The sequence below is a fragment of the Rhipicephalus microplus genome, chromosome 7 (assembly GCF_043290135.1).
Source record: "Rhipicephalus microplus isolate Deutch F79 chromosome 7, USDA_Rmic, whole genome shotgun sequence".
NCBI classification, from domain to species: domain Eukaryota; kingdom Metazoa; phylum Arthropoda; class Arachnida; order Ixodida; family Ixodidae; genus Rhipicephalus; species Rhipicephalus microplus.
Genome location: NC_134706.1, coordinates 28,511,081 through 28,526,889, shown reverse-complemented (window position 1 = coordinate 28,526,889; position 15,809 = coordinate 28,511,081). Strand labels below are relative to the sequence as shown.

Genomic DNA, 15,809 nt, shown 5'->3' with positions numbered 1-15,809 from the left:
GGACAAGGCGCAAGAAATAAGGGGTAGGCTCTTTACCTCTGCTCCTTCCCGAGAGCATAAACAGATGCTATTGGGAATATTCCTTCCCGGTAGCATAGAGAAACGACAGCATTGGGCACTGAAAATTCTGTAAAACAAGCAAAGCGCCTACAACTGTCTACTACAGTAAGTGTCATTATTTATGCACCTCGATGACAAATTAAAACATGTATAAACCTATTAAACCTGTATATAAACCACATGTTTACATTTTTTTTCGCGATACTTAATGCTAAGGTGCAAGTTTTGTAGCCAAAGATCAAAATGTTAAACATCAAGGACCTGCGTTATCTAATTAAATTTGTGTGCATGCACACCCCGTATACTGCATTTTAAGCAAAAAAAAAAACATTAATTGAGCATAGATTTACACCTCAAACAGTGTAGAATGTTCGACCGAGCACACTGATGCACTTGACACCATTTGAAGCGTATTTGCCCCATTTTTACCTTGTATGGTGTAAAAAACCTCAAAGGTCACACTAATGCATTTACACCCTCCCATCTATCCAATTTACACAGCTTAGGTGGTGTAAAACACCCATCGTTGTGTACTTTGCAATTACACTGCTCGAGGTTCATCTGTGCCCGAAAATTAGCGTTGTCTATTCTTGCTCGCATTTATTTGCTCTGAACAGTGCGCTAAATATAATACGCTCTAATCCAAAATGCTGCGCCATGCATGTAACGTGCATGTAAGAAAACGCATACAAGTATGGCTATTACCGGTGTGCGACAGAAGCGCCCTTAACGGTGCGAGTTATCTTGCAGAGTGCGCGTGAGGCAGTGTTCTATAAGCACGCTGCATTGCAAGATCCATGTTCGGTTGCCACGAGCGGCAGTGTAGAACATGGAACTGAAGGCAAACGATCGAAAAAAAAAAATAATAAGAACCGAGATGTGCAGCGACCACAATCATTTATCAACATTTCTCCTGCACTCGGACAACATGCCCCTGCCATCTTAAAAAACACATCACACTTCTCTGTCGGCTCCGCTCAAAACACAATTGCTTGCACTGAGGCCACCCGCTGGTAGCATCTAGCTGCTCACAACTGAATATGTACATCAGGCATTTCACATGGGGTTGCAAACAATGGATGCCATACGTTTCCACGCACTGACAGACAACTGTGGTACACTTCAGTTTGTTTTTTTTTCTAGAAACTCAGATACTTTCTTGAAAACAGTAACATTTCATACCCTTTAGTGACGCAACTAACACCCTCCAATGAGTGTGCAGTCAATGGCGCTAAATTACTTTCTCTAAACGGCGTATCCACGAATAAGTGGATGTTATTTTTTTTGTTTCCCCGTTATCTTTACTGAAGGAAACCACATGTAAGTCAGTGCCACAGTAAAAGGGTGCGCACTGCTGTCTGAAAACAAAAAACAATTTTCGCTGCAACTGCGAATAATGTTTAGACAGGTAACAGGGCATAACAAAGGCGTAAAATCAGCAGAATTGCGTAGCACGTTTAGGTTGCAAAGATCCTACCTACACCACAACACAATCTCTACAGAAAAAAATCAGCAAAACAAAAAATGCCAAAGATTTTACAAATAAAGTTTTCTTTACAAGATTAGACCAGAAAGTAACAGTAGAAACACTGTTGGAACATACCTTGACACTCTGAAAAACTCGCTTCCCTTGAACACCAGCAAACCATGAAGGGAAAGACTTGCAGCACCGTTGTTGGTGCCATCTTATCATGCTAACTAGGGCACACAAAACGAATGCTAAACACCAATTGCATCCCATTAAACCCATCGACTGGTGCAGATGCATTGGCAGCAGCAGCAACGAATGAAGTGGATTTGTTTGGCGTTTGCCCCTTTTTATCGAGAGAACATTGCATGGCTGTTCAGAGATCTTGTTGCCCAAACTAACATGAAATGGCACCGCATGCGCTGCAGCTGTCATTAATGTACTGGTTCATTAGAATGCTGCTAATTAAGAAGACAACAATTTCCGAATGAACAAACTTCTGGCCAGACCAATGTAAAAAAAAAAAAAAAAAACAAGCGTCGCTAACAGGAAAAGTTCATTTCTGGGCTGAAGAATGATGGCGATTGGAGAAAAACATAATTGGAAGAATAAAAAAACATTCTCCGCCAAGCGTGCAGTCGGCGTGGCAGTTATCCTCACGTTAAATGTTTTGGGACTTTGGCAGCAATTAGAAAAAAAAGGGTGTTAGCTTAAGGAGACTAGCACTGTACAGGCCTAAAAGCCAAAACCAAGGAATGGGCGCTTAAAACGCGCGACTATTCGAGGCGGCAGAAACCCTGCCAACCAGGTAGCAAAACTCTACAAAAATTCATTCAGCTGGGTAGAACACAGCGATTCTCGGGAGAACTTGATAATAATGAAAGGTGGGGGGGGGGGGGGGGGGTGGACGGACCGGAATTAAGACCAGCCCGCCCAGTTTACGCGCTTCAGTTAAATTTTATGAAACAAAGGTGGGCCAGCCGATTGACCTCGATATTGTAAAAGATAAGCGAGGATTTACGAGATGGGTGTAAATAAAGTGCAGTTTTTATACATGTCTCTCGAAAGTAAACGCATAAATACAAAACCTCGAGATTAACGACAAAGACAGACAGAGCTCCCACTGTGCATAGGAATATTTTGAGACACAAGAAAAAAATAAAAAAAGAGGACACTCTGGAAACACTACGACAAGAGAGGGGGTGAAGCCTTATGCGACAGGGGTCGCGGAGGGGAGCGCGGAAGCAAGATGTGAGTCACAGGCGTGAGTAGCGGATGAAACGAAGCAAGAGAGAAAAAAAAAGCTAATCTATGCCATCGTAGAACGTCGCCCCCCCAGTTCCGTTACTCGGTCGCCGGCCGCAAGAGTAGTACACTGTCCTACGCACAGCGGTAGCACACAGTCCTTTTCCCCCGTCGGCCACAGTGCAGTGTTCGCGGGAAAGGAGAAGCCATCGTGCCGGAAGAGGGGAAGAGAGAGGATGCCAAAAACTAATAATAAAAAAGGATGTCAAGGGAAGAGGAGGACGGCGAGACTGCCGTCGTCGTCACCATTGCCGTGGAAAAGCGTTCCTTTTTTTTTTTCCGTCTTCTCTCGGCGCAGCAAAGGCGGCGGCGTGCACGCCTTTTGCCACCGCCCCTTGCTTTTGCCAAGTGCCACCGCCGTTGTCGTTTGCCAGATGCCGGAGGGGGACGACAACAGTTCAGCCCCTCTTTTCCGATGGTGGTGGTGGCGTGCAAGTGTCATCATCCTCAAGCGCACCTGGCGTCTCCGCTGCAACTGGGTTGCACAAGAAAAAGGATCAAATGTTGAAGCGCTATACACTAGACAAGGCCCAAATAAACACTTGATAGGAACAATAGAACCAGAATGATATGTACCCCCTCCAGAACAGCAAGACAGAGTTTTTTAAAATTCAGAACAGCAAGACAGTTTTTTAAAATTAACTAGAGGGGACACTGTCACTGCGATTGTTCAGCGACCATGGGAATTATGGGTATGACATGGATTCGCCTAGATTTCGTACTTGTGGGTGGTGAATCACACTTGTGGCTTCGTTTATTGCTGTTTTGTTACGAAGGAAAGAACAATCCCCTTGAACTTAGTGACCCGATTTGAAATGCTTAGCCGTAAAAAACTAGTTGGTGAAGCGCAAACACTGAACATTTGGCGATTGTTTCGTCACAGAGCAGGTTCGAATGACGCGAAGCCAGAACGAGCGTAAAGTAAGAAGACTAGGCATATCCATGTCATACCCTTAGTTCTCATGCTCGCTGAAGCGGTATGCGTTGCAGCTTCCATAGACACTAGCGCCAGAATTCCCTCTAGTGTGTACTTAGGAAACTATGCAGCAAGAGAGCTATTCTCGCGATCTCCACTTGGTGGAAATGCCTACTTGAGCCTACACCGTTTGGGAGGAGCTCGGCAAAGCAGTGCGTCGCCTGTTTTCGGTCTTTCTTCTGCAATGCAACTTCGAAGTCCCGAAGCTTTCACAACTCTCGACGCAAATGAGAGACACCGAATGCATTTTGCCACAACAAATGATGCCCCCAGAGATCCACTTTTCGATGCATATCTCAGAGGCCGTGCGTGAACTCTAATCGTGTTAGCCCTTAGGCGTGACGCCGCCTGACGCACCTTGGGATGTCGGTAGGCATTCTCTGCACCGTGCTTTAAACATCTCAACACGTTTGTGCCCAAGTTCAGACTTGTCAAATTTGTTTAAAAGTCTTGTTGCTGCACATTTTGCCCATTTTCTTCGTCATTACGCCGGAAATGTGCTGGCGGGCCTGGTGCGTCGACGTGGGCAAGAGCCCCACGAAGTTGCGACTCGCCGTTCTTTCGCGCAACTGAACACGCTTCGCCGAAGAGGACACTGCGAGAACCGAGCCCCGATGCAGCACATCACACCCTACCACACACTCGGAAGTACAGTGGCACCTCGGTTTCAACATAGTCTACTTGTGTATGTTTTATCCCCGTGCAGTCATACCGACGTATATAAAGCACACAAAACAATGGTAATTACTCCACCATATCATGTAGTTCAACGTGAAACTCTTAAATGAAGGAAACAAAGTGCGCCAGCCAAAATGAAATTTAATACAACAAGAAAGCAATGCCGTACTTTCAGTGAATAAATTGGCTTTCAATCAGTACGTGATAATGCAAAAAAGATGGCGTCATAATGGTGACATGAACATATATGTATATATTTTTTTCAGTTTGTAGTCAAGGGCGAGGGTTACGTGCAGGGGAGGTTTCGAGCGAGAAAATAAGGTGCATACTTAAACTGCGCCTCAACATCTTTGTAAGCAGCTCAACATATTTGCTGGGTACTCGAAGCTTCTAAAACAACCTTTGCTCTTGTGTCAGCATTTTTTTTTTTTCAATATCCCGCTCTTATGTACTTGTCGAAATGCTGTACTTCGCAGCGATGTTAGCCTTCCTGGCTCGATGTCACGACGTGTAATTACCCAAGTATGCAATACATTTACAGACAGAACTGCAACACTGGTACACATACACTAACAGCCATGCTCAGACCCTTTATACTCAGAGCCTTTTATAATGAACCTAGATATACTAAATATCAGTTACAACGAAGTAAGTAAAGCAGAGTCTTGCAATTGATAGTGTTAGGAATATACCTTTATGACAAATTTTAGATATGATGAGCTTATTCTTGTGTAAGATGAAACTTTGATAACAATGAAGTTTGAGATACCTGGAACTGTATGTAAAGAGCATATACTTCAAGGATAAGTACAAAAGTGTAACATAAAGGGTTGATACATATAGAGAAAGGCCAGCACTGCCAGAAGTCACATGGCGATGCATTTATGGACAAGCAGGAATTGTGTAACATTAAGTAACGATACTTTTGACAGACAGGCTAGACCTGTAATGTTCAGCGTCGAACACTTCTAACGGAGAAGCTGGAACTCATTCGTGCCCAACAAAACACGAGCCCTGCCGCTGCCCACCTCACCTCCTGGTTGAGATGGAGGCCCGTGCTGGTCAGTTGTGGATCTTGATGGCCTTCTCGAGGTAGTTGTAGCGAGAACGCTTCGGCGCCTTGTTGACGTGCTCGATGCCCAACCACGGCCGCGGGTGCATTGCTGTTGCTGCGAGGAAGCCCAGGGAGAGAAATTCGGGGTGGGAGAGCGAAAAGAGAATGGGGAGGGGAATGGGAAGGGCCAGAGGGTGCTCCAGGTTATTTCCACGCAGCCGTCTTTACAACAAGGAGGAAAGGGTGCTTTTCAATGCTACAAAGATTCAGCGTACGGCTACACTGGTGCCAGAAACACGCGCGCCACGCTGCAATGCCACGCACGGCGCGATGTGTGGAACTGCATGGCAGAAAGTGGCAGAAATGGAAGAGTCTTACGGTGTGCCGTAAGGAGCGACACATGTGACGTCACGGTGACCCGACTGCCACTGCTTTGCGCCGACTCTTCGAACAATGCATCCCACAGCGCAAGAAAAGTGAAGTCGACAAACAGAACACGACCCCTGCTCTCAGTGTTGGTTGCACGCTGCTCCAAGCACGCTGCTCCAAGCACGCTGCTCCAAGCACGCAACATCCCGCTGCGCTGCCAAGTGGCAACGTACTTTAAGAGATGGCCTTTACCTGAAGGCGCTCGTGTGCGGCATTTTGGACAGTCTGGCATGACGCACGCTTTTTCTGCCATTAGCATGGCCGTGCCACCTCTAGCGTATACGACTCTCGCGAGTTACTGTATACTACAGTTAAAGTATAGACCTCATAAATTGCGGCAGAGCTCCTCTTTTAGGGGAGGGGGGGGGGGGGATGGAGGGCAAAGACTGAAAATGCGACTTTTTTTTTTTTTTTTCAGTTTTCAAGGCACAAAATTCCAGCATTACCGTTTTTACGCGCAGTGAAAAGCATTAAAAAACTGCCCCAACCACACCCGATTCCGTGAATGCACTATGACAACTGTACCATTAAATTGAGCTTTCTCCGGACACTTTTTTTTTTTTTTTTGTCAGAAAAGGAACATTTCCTCTGTAACCACTCAAGCTATAAAATACTAACTTTTGCGACTTCTTTCTGAATACTACGAGCCCTTTCTGAAGCAAAAGAATGTTGTAGCTACATAATATTTTTAACAAATGTTAAAAAAAAAAGTGCTAAAATTCTAGTCATGAAACACTTATACTTGTGCCTAAGGAATGGTCATGCCTACAATTATTATTTTGTTTCAGAAGGATACCCTGGGCACATGTGGTAATCGGAAGAGATTTCACAATCTTACATGCATGCTCTTTCTCACAAATGTTCCTTAAAGAATAAAAACAGCCAAATAATTGAATTTTTACTATTTTTAAAACAGCTTTGTATTTTCTTGCCAAATTCACAATACATATGGTAAAATTGCTTTAAATTTTGCATTAAAAATAAGAGCGATGGGCAGAAGTGCTTGCACACCTCTCTGCACTGTCCTCCCCCCCCCCACCCCCCCCCACCCCGTGCACGTTAAAGAATCCCAGGTGGTCAAAATTTGCCCTCCACAACGGCATCTCTCATAATCAAATGGTGGTTTTGGGACCTACCCCACATATCAATCAATCAATATCCACCCACCCCCCCTTAAAAGTTCAAGCTTGGGTTAGTAAGGAACCATGCAGAAGGCATTTCCAGATATCCAGATGGAAGCCTATGCTCTCAGCATAGACTCGTCCCGCCTTGTTTACTCAATCTAACGCATGCTGTAAAGAAAGACCCTTTTCAAGAACCCTCCTCGTCGTGAAGGGGGTTTGTGCCGCGCTCGACGCAGTAAGCAACTGCGGACCAGTTCCGACAACCTCGTGTTCTTCAACGTGCACCTACAAGTTTTCACAATCTACCATGGCTAAAAAGCCGCAAGACTGGAATGTTGCTTGAACCGAGCAAACTTGCAAACTTTTCATTTCATTGAAACGTTGCTCGAATAACTACGTCACATGTTCTAGGACAAAGAATTTGACGACACAAGCCTTAGATCCCCACCCAGAGTTTTGTTTGACTTTTCCTTTTGAATACTTTGAATTGAAATTAAAGAAAAGAGTTGCAGAGGATCCCTAAGCACATCCTTATCAGATATTAAGATTAAAGTGTCCCTTGTGGCTAGGCTAGCGATTGTCTTCCCTAGTTGTTTTATCAAAGATAAGGCAAAGCCGAAGCTAAGCCAGGCCCCAGAAACTCTGTGCTAGTTTCGGTTTTAAGAACATGCATGCTCGTAGCAGTTGCCGAGCATCCAAAGATCCAGTTGAACGGAGCGAGGTTAATGTGCCATTCGCATTTTTTGGCTTGCACAAGTTTTTACAAATGAAAAAATTCGATACCTCTGTAAAGAATTTTTCCTTTCTTTGCAAGTCATTTTTTTATTTATTGAATTTTAAATCGGGCGAAGTGCGGGAAGTGTTTGACTCGAGCTTGTAGCGCTTGCCTCCGCTCCTTCACACCACCCGCTCAGCAATATTGGCAGTTGGATCGTGCACAGTTATTTCGCTCGGTTGGCATGTTAACTACGGGAAAAATGGAGACAGCAAGTTGTGGTAGGCATAGCATAGAAGCCCCAGTGAGCTACACCGAGCAAGTCAACGACACATTCAACGTAGATGACTCGATCGGGCAACACACATTTTTTGCGGCTCTGCGATGTGCTAACACTGGGATTTCCAGTTCTGCGAAGGTTTTTCAGACTTCCTAGCTGCAGCAAGCGAGCACATGTGTTTGGAGCCATTGTTCAAGCAGGTATTGATTTTGCACGAGTACACGAGCGAGCCCAGCTCTCGGAAAGCCTGACTGGACTGACAACAGTACAGTGTCGCTATACTAATTGATCAAAACACCAGTCAAGCTGCTGTCTGTGAAATGCTTTTATTGAAAGGCTCGAACTTGTGTTGGAACCCCTACTTAGTTTTTGCTCCTTTTACTTTTGGAACGTAGTTCAAAAGATGTCAAGAAATTATAGATTGTGTAGTGAAGGAAAGACGACGAAGAAAGGCACCAGCAAGCAAGCAAGCACCAGCGTCAGTAGCAGCACCAGACTCGAGCTCGCGCTTGCCCGGATTCTGGCTGCTTCACTCCTGCCGCTCCTCGACACTTCGCGGTTAACGTTTGTCGGGCTTCCCCGACATCCAGCGTCAATAAACCACGTCACTATTGGCTCTTTCCTGCTCATGATATCCATGTAGCCGTGTTTTGAAAACTTTGAGAGTCCTCACTTCTAATGCTGGCTGCTTCACTTCTAATACTGATGAGACAACTTTGTCGTCCTGACAATCGACTAGTAAACTTGCGGAAAAACTGTTTTTAGCGACTGTCTCTCGAAAAATTTCTGATCACTTCAAGCCTCTTCATGTCTCTAACGTCAGTCTCGTTTGGGACTCGCGTTTGGTAAGAAAACTATGTGCGCCGTCACAACAAACATGACCGAGTCAAATACAAAGTGTCATACTCGTGATTATAGGTCATTTTTGCATTGGTTCTAATATTGTGGACAAAATTTTGGTGTGAATAAAATCTAGTAAACACTAAACACTATTACAAAAATATTCAAAATTTTGAATACTTGCAGACCCCCCTCCCCCCTTCTTCTGATGAGCTTCAATGACGTTTTAATAACTGACTTTTACAGGTGTTTTTCTTATAAGTGTGGTGTGTAGAGCTGAAGTTGTTCAGCCACCTAACCGAGAAATTGTGAATTACAGCTTTGTGCAATATTCATCTGTGTGTGTTCCATGTAGTAATCGTATATACCGTAGTCGTTACACCCGGAGTAGCAAGTTATGCTAGCTACGTTGCTACTAGCTGCATTGTCGTCAGGCAATCGAAAATTCTATCTATCTATTTATGAATCACCCACCTTGGGGCGCCTGGGCCATGAAGTCGGACAGGTTGACGACATACTCATTGTCTTCGATGAACTGTGCGCGCCCCATCACCACGATGGCGAACTTGTACTGCACGGAAGAGGAGATCATGAGGGCACACTGAAGAGCAAAGGAGCATTACAAGCCAGAATGTCTCAGCAGGGGATCAACGTTTATCGACAAATGCGTTGCTAACGAAGCACCAGGAAAGTTCACCTGCAAGTTTTTTACTATTGCAAATAACCTGCATTGACCAAAACTCGTTATAACTGCCCGTTTACACAGACCAGATGCTAACCAGGAGCGAGCCTAGCAGAAACAAAGGCCAGGCTACAGAAAAAACCACATTTTCTAACCAAGCTGCAGCAACAACACAGGACTTCACTAAGAGCTGTGCACTGTGTGAAACTTGTAGAGGGATGAGTACTCTGCAACATGTCACCACGCACACACGGTGTTCCAACAGTTGAGGCATTCCCAACTTCCTTGTAACTGGCAAGAAAGTGTCTTCCCTCAAGTGCCCACGAAAGATGACGCGCTTATTAACAGAACGTTCTATTCTTTCTCACTTTTATCGCTGAACCACCACCACCACTCTCATCGTAAATGTGCTCTACACCTCAGCACTGCGAGGCCGGTGATATTTTAACCCGACTAGTCTGCATAAAAGCGACAGACGCACAGGCCACGCAACAGCTCAAAATTGCAAAGAAATCACAAAGGTCTCACCTTTTCAAACTCTTTGTCGGGGACATCCAGCTTCTTCTGGATCCTGTCCTTGACTTTTGCGAAGGGTTCTCCCTGGATTTGAGCATCGTGCAAGTACAATTTAGGGTGAGGCCCGCATACGAACTATGAATAGTGAAAACATGCGCACATAGGTGGTGCAACGTACAGCCCCCAACCAGCATGCTGTACAGTTCCGTTTCACTTACATGCTTAATCTTTAGCATGAACGGTACACCAAAGGTTGAGAAGATTTCCTGAAAAAGAAAAGAAAAAAGTAGGAACATGAACAAAAAGAGAGGGACGTTGGGCACGGACACACAAAACCAGGAAACAAAAAGGAGGGGCTGGAAAGGTCACACCCCGCCTTAAAACGAACAAACATTTGCAGTGTCCGAAACGATTGACTGTGGCTCGCGCCAGCGGCTGCGAGTGCATACTGCGCAGCAGTTGTTTCACATTGTCTTCACACCGACTCTCACTTTTACATGTATTGGTACTTCTTTAAGTCCCGCCATTCATCCTCAACGCGAACGCGTATCGTAGAGAGTCACAAAGAAAGACTGCCGATGACATCATCGCTAGCACAATCCTTACATCACGAGACACAGGACTACAACGATAGGTGGAAAACTGTTGCCGCTGAGTTTTGAGACATACAAGATTCTTGCATTCTACCCGCGCCAACATAGCTCATTAAGCAATGGCTAAAGAGGTGGACCCTGCAAACAGGGTAGCCGGGTGCCGTTAAATAATAAGCAAATAGTCTTCCCAAAAGAAACCCCCAAAAAGTGGTGTGGATTTTCCCCAAGAACCCAGAATGAAACTAAAGCTTAATAGCTTTTTCCTTTTGATAATATTTTTTGAATTAAAAAAAAAAGATGCACAAATACGAAGAGACAGTAAAAATTACCTAATCAGTTAATTTAGAGAAAATGTGCCCAAGTCTATATTTAGTTTTCAACAATCTCCAGGGCAGTGTCCACACTGTTCGTTGTACCACAGCCAGTGCATACATAATGCTGCTTGTTGCCTTTCCCAATGCATGTTCCATTTTGACATTTAACTACACGAATTCATCGACAAACGTCTTATCAGTGAACAGGACAGGTACTCAAAAAAAAAAAACTTGCAGGAAAAGGGTAAACAGCCCCCCCACCCCCCAAAAAAAAACACTATGAACAACCGGAAAGTTTTACAAGCAACTCTGAAGAAAAGAGGTCAACATACAACATGCAGGTCATAAGACAGTGCCCACTTTGTTAGATTGTTAAAGAACGAGAAGTATTAATACGTTTTGCCGACGAAACACTAGGGCTAAAGCAGTGAACAACTGGCCAACTAGAGATCACTGCAAGGAATGTAAAAACCAGCTCGTGCAGGTGAACTTTGTCCTCAGTTCTACACCGCCGCCAAATTACAGCCTACGAGCATCGGAGAAATCGTAAGGTCCGTTACCCATGCCACCCAAGGGCCTCCCAAGATCTACAACCGAGATCTTCAACCTAGTGGCCGATTGATGTTACTGTTCGTTACGTCGCTTCAACCGCATCGAGACGCTTCGAAGGTTTCCGGAGATCCAACCGAGTTTTACTCTCGTTAGCCAGCGTTCTCCCCGTCATCACAGCACACAACACAGGTGTTAGCCTTAGAGTTACGTGTTACGGACAAACGCTAGGACTACACATAACGTGAAGAGAGAGACGTTGGCGTGATATTTACTTGTTTACAAGTAATAGTGTCGTCGGGCGAATCGCTCTGATAGTCGCGACTCCGCTGAACCTGCGTCGAAAGAGAGCAAGAAATAAAAAAAACGCAACAGCTGCACTGGGAACTACGGCTGTCACCTTTAGAAGAGGAAAAAAAAATGAAAGAAAAGCACAGTTTTCTCACATTCACTAAAATTTCCGCGAGATCTAGCGCTTGCTCTACAGACGCAGGTCGATAATTTGAACTAATAGCTCCGCTGATACTTTCCAATAAATTGGAGATTGGGTATTGCTGAAAAATGCGGAACTTTACGAAACGAAGTATTGCATTGTCGGACGTTTAATCTAAAAAAAGGGGTGAAGATTACGCAACTAGTGAAAAGTGCCTTTACTTTTAAGATTGCAAAAAAAGAGGGCAACTTCAAAACTGGTAATTCACCTGCTAATTCTCTCTCACCAACATGCAGTCATGAACACCAAAGTCGGCAACAATGTAAACTGTTTGACGAAGGTGACACAGAGGCCCATCAAATAATAGTATTGGTGTGGAGCACGAAAGTTTAATCTTTCTTTTTCTTTCTCCCCCCTCCCTCATTGTAATTTTTAATCTCTTGCGTGTTTTCCCTCGGTCACGCCGGTTTTGGTGTCGCCAAACTACAGAAACCAGTTAAAAACTTGGGCCATCCCACCGCAGGGAACCCTGATCGGATGCGACACAGCAGAGGTGTGCACGGGTGTCATCGCAGGTTGAACGATGCTAACACGGGTGCTGCGGTGAGCACTGGAAGATTCGTTTGAAGAGATCCCTGGCACAGGAGTTGTAGGTGGCACATACAGGCATGTTTCAAAGTGTACGGCGGTCGCGGAAGGTGGTTCAGCTGAATGTACGAGGCGGCAGCTGCGGGCACCGCGCTGGTGCGTGGCAGGCGTGGAAGAGAGTGACGCCAACGCGCACTGCGAGGGGAGCGTGATGTCAACGCGCAGCAGAGGTGCTATCTAGGACTTGCAAGCATCCGCCAAACCAGCTGTTCGGTTAAACCGGAGAAAAGCGAATTGGCCTTGAAAGCCAGTTATCCGGATAAAAAAAAAAAAAAACGACAATTCTGCTTATCCCGTTTGAATGAACGAACACCCGGTTGTTCGAATATTCGGAAACGAATATTTAGTCTAGCTGAGAGCTTTTTCGAAATTTAACTGCTATTGTATGCGCACCGACACAACATGCGCAGCTAGTTAATTCATTACTGACGAAATCACTAATGGCCCATGCAAAGACTTCCCGTTTCTCAAATATGCATGCACTTTCACACCCTGCAGATATTCGTAACTAACGGAATGTTTGAGAATGAGTAATCACTAGCTACCTTTTAAGAGGAATTATCACTAGTGGCTCACATAATGGCCCCACATTAAGACAAATGAATAACGTGAGAAGGTCTATAAAAGCACATATCGGACTTGTACAAATAGTTGCCATGTTTTCTACAAACACGAGAATCCAAGAAAAATGAATATTTTTCCTAGCATTACAAAATGAAAATCTGGTTATTTGATTATCCGAATATTATGGTACTGTTAACTGAATAACCAACCGAATATCTGGCTTTCGAAATCGAATAACCGGTTTTGCCGCGAAACCGGTTAATGTCAGTGCCTTAGTGTGACCTACTTAGCACCAAGCCAACATTGTCAGCGCGTGATGCGCTCGTACGGAGGGAAAGCGTTACAGTCAAGTCAAAGAGCTGCTTCACATCTAAGAGGGAAAGGCCACCACCATTATCAGTCACTATCAGTGATTAACACTTAAATCGTGGAATACTGTAGGGACAAAATGAAGCTCGCATGAAAATCGCACATAATGCTGTTTACACGGCTAATAGCTGTTACATGGCTACACGGCTGATTGGCTATCGTAAAGTTCTGATAAAGCACCCAAACCCGAAAAGCACACCCTTTTTCCCAAGTTATTAAATGAGCCCCAATGACCCCTCCGGGACTGAGCCCCAATGACCCCTCCGAGAGGGGGGTTAGGGTAGCTTAAAGCAGCGGGCAGTGTCAGTGACTGTCTAAATTATTAGCTCAGCGATTTTTTGACTTTGGAAAAGGGCTGGCAATGTATCAATACCAAAAAATTATAATATTGGTTTAACAACAGTGACATTAACATGTGGTAACGAATATGGTGTCCAAATTAGAGCACTATACACAGTTTTACTAAAATATTGATTGTCAATTGATGGCGTCAACGAGCCGTGCCCTAATAATTGGAATTCAAATTATCGGTTAGTGGCTCCACTACTCTACAGATGAAATATAACGCACGAGAAATTCGGGACACATAGAGAGACTACAAATTCGCTAGTTTTGTATTTTTGAAGGACGCTTAACGGACAAGTCAACTTAATGTCAAGCTACATGTGTCAACTTCTCACGAACACAAAACACCATTCAACCAAATACGAATGATGTTTTGGGTTTCTCCAATTCTAACCGAAATAATGATTGGAACATTATTATACGGTCAAATTTGACTATCCAGGTTTCTTTAACATTACTAACTAACATGAACCAACGAAGTCTACGCAACTAAGAAACTTTTTTTAAACCTTCGCCACAATGCAGCCTGCAGATTGGATAAAACTAGCGACCTGCACAGCAATGTAATGCCACCAAGAGCCCAATACAAAATCCCGGCAAACGCTTGAAGGCCACATTTAGAACAGCAACAAACATTTTTAATTTTTGTGACACCGCCTTTTCAAATGGTTCTAGTGGCACGGGTATCAAAACATCAACAAAGACTTGCCAAACGGCAACCAAATTTCTTGACTCACTTTTTTAACACCACGAAGACCCAGACCAAGCGAATCGAGATACCGGTCACATGACAAAGCTAATTGGTCTGTCGGAGGTCTGCGCACAGACGTTATGAACTAAGCAATGCGTAGGTGCAATGCGTTAGTTAAAGGGGCACTGCAACACTATTTGAGAATGGTAAAGAAAAAAAAAACGCTGCCAATCGATAATCAAGGCTCCCGAGAACACGCAAGCCAAAGATGGCACAACACGTTGCCTGGAATTTACGATTCCCAGTCGGCTAAAAATCGCTCGCTTTTCTCTCGACAAACAGTGCCACAAACCCGAGTGATGGCACTTGAGTCCACGGCCGCTGGCCGATTTAAAGGTGTGGCGACACTATTTTTGCGGCTTGCGCATTCTTCGCTGCAAGCGTTTCTTTAGCTCTGGGAAGCATGATACACACACCAAGATGAATTTGTTCTCGCTAAATAAACTAATATCACTTTTTTTTTTTATGTAGACAATTTTCGGTTTCTGGGCGCTGAATTGGGCCGTGACGTAGCAGTGCAGCATGGTCATGCGGCCGCACGAAACTGACACATGTCGTGCTGTCGTCTGCTCTCGCTAGCTTTCTCGCACACATGTGCGATTATCAACCAGCCCAATCCCACACTTTACTTGCTGCATAAGCACCTGCAAAAGAAATGTGTAGCAGTCGCGATGCTTTGCCGGTATGTAAGTGGTAGATGTCTCCAGAGGTCGCTCACCTCACTACATTTGCATGCACACTGGAGTGGGTCAAGGGTGCAGCCACTCTCATAGTAGCCTAGGAGGGGGGGGGGGGGGGTGCAAACACAGCACCACACATTGGCAAAATAGGGAGGAGGTGCAAAGTCAGACCCATACATTGACATAATAGGGGGAGGGTGCGCTGCGATGAACCTTTGTTCCCCATGGAGGGGAAACCTGCGCACGCCTACGCTCACTGCACATGTGGAGTGACGTCACTGCAACTTCCGTTAACCTTCCTACAGAGCTACGAGAGTTCTGGACGCACTTGCGATGGGCTTTGGTCGGGAGAATGAGCACTTAGGTCGATCTTGGAGGTGAATTGAAATATATTCCAAACGCTTGCTGTGTCCGACCGCTCTTGTTGAGTGTCCCT

General features: G+C 44.9%; 1 protein-coding gene across 8 annotated transcripts in view; it reads right to left on the bottom strand.

The window, feature by feature from the left end:
- Window positions 1–3,115: 3,115 nt before the first annotated feature.
- Usp7 (Ubiquitin-specific protease 7) overlaps window positions 3,116–15,809 on the bottom strand; it is a 65,030-nt gene continuing 52,336 nt past the window's right edge. For 3 of the 8 annotated variants that reach the window (XM_037431068.2, XM_037431065.2, XM_037431069.2), the window contains exons 24-29: window positions 11,859–11,918; window positions 10,346–10,393; window positions 10,140–10,211; window positions 9,404–9,500; window positions 5,521–5,656; window positions 3,116–3,308 (exon numbers count right to left, since the gene is read on the bottom strand). In XM_037431068.2, the coding sequence (XP_037286965.2) occupies window positions 5,550–5,656; window positions 9,404–9,500; window positions 10,140–10,211; window positions 10,346–10,393; window positions 11,859–11,918 (384 nt within the window). In that variant the 3' untranslated portion in view covers window positions 3,116–3,308; window positions 5,521–5,549. Of the gene's footprint in view, window positions 3,309–5,515; window positions 5,657–9,403; window positions 9,501–10,139; window positions 10,212–10,345; window positions 10,394–11,858; window positions 11,919–15,809 lie in introns of all 8 variants that reach the window. The other 5 variants (XM_037431073.2, XM_075868894.1, XM_037431067.2 and 2 more) reach the window with 4 other exon arrangements.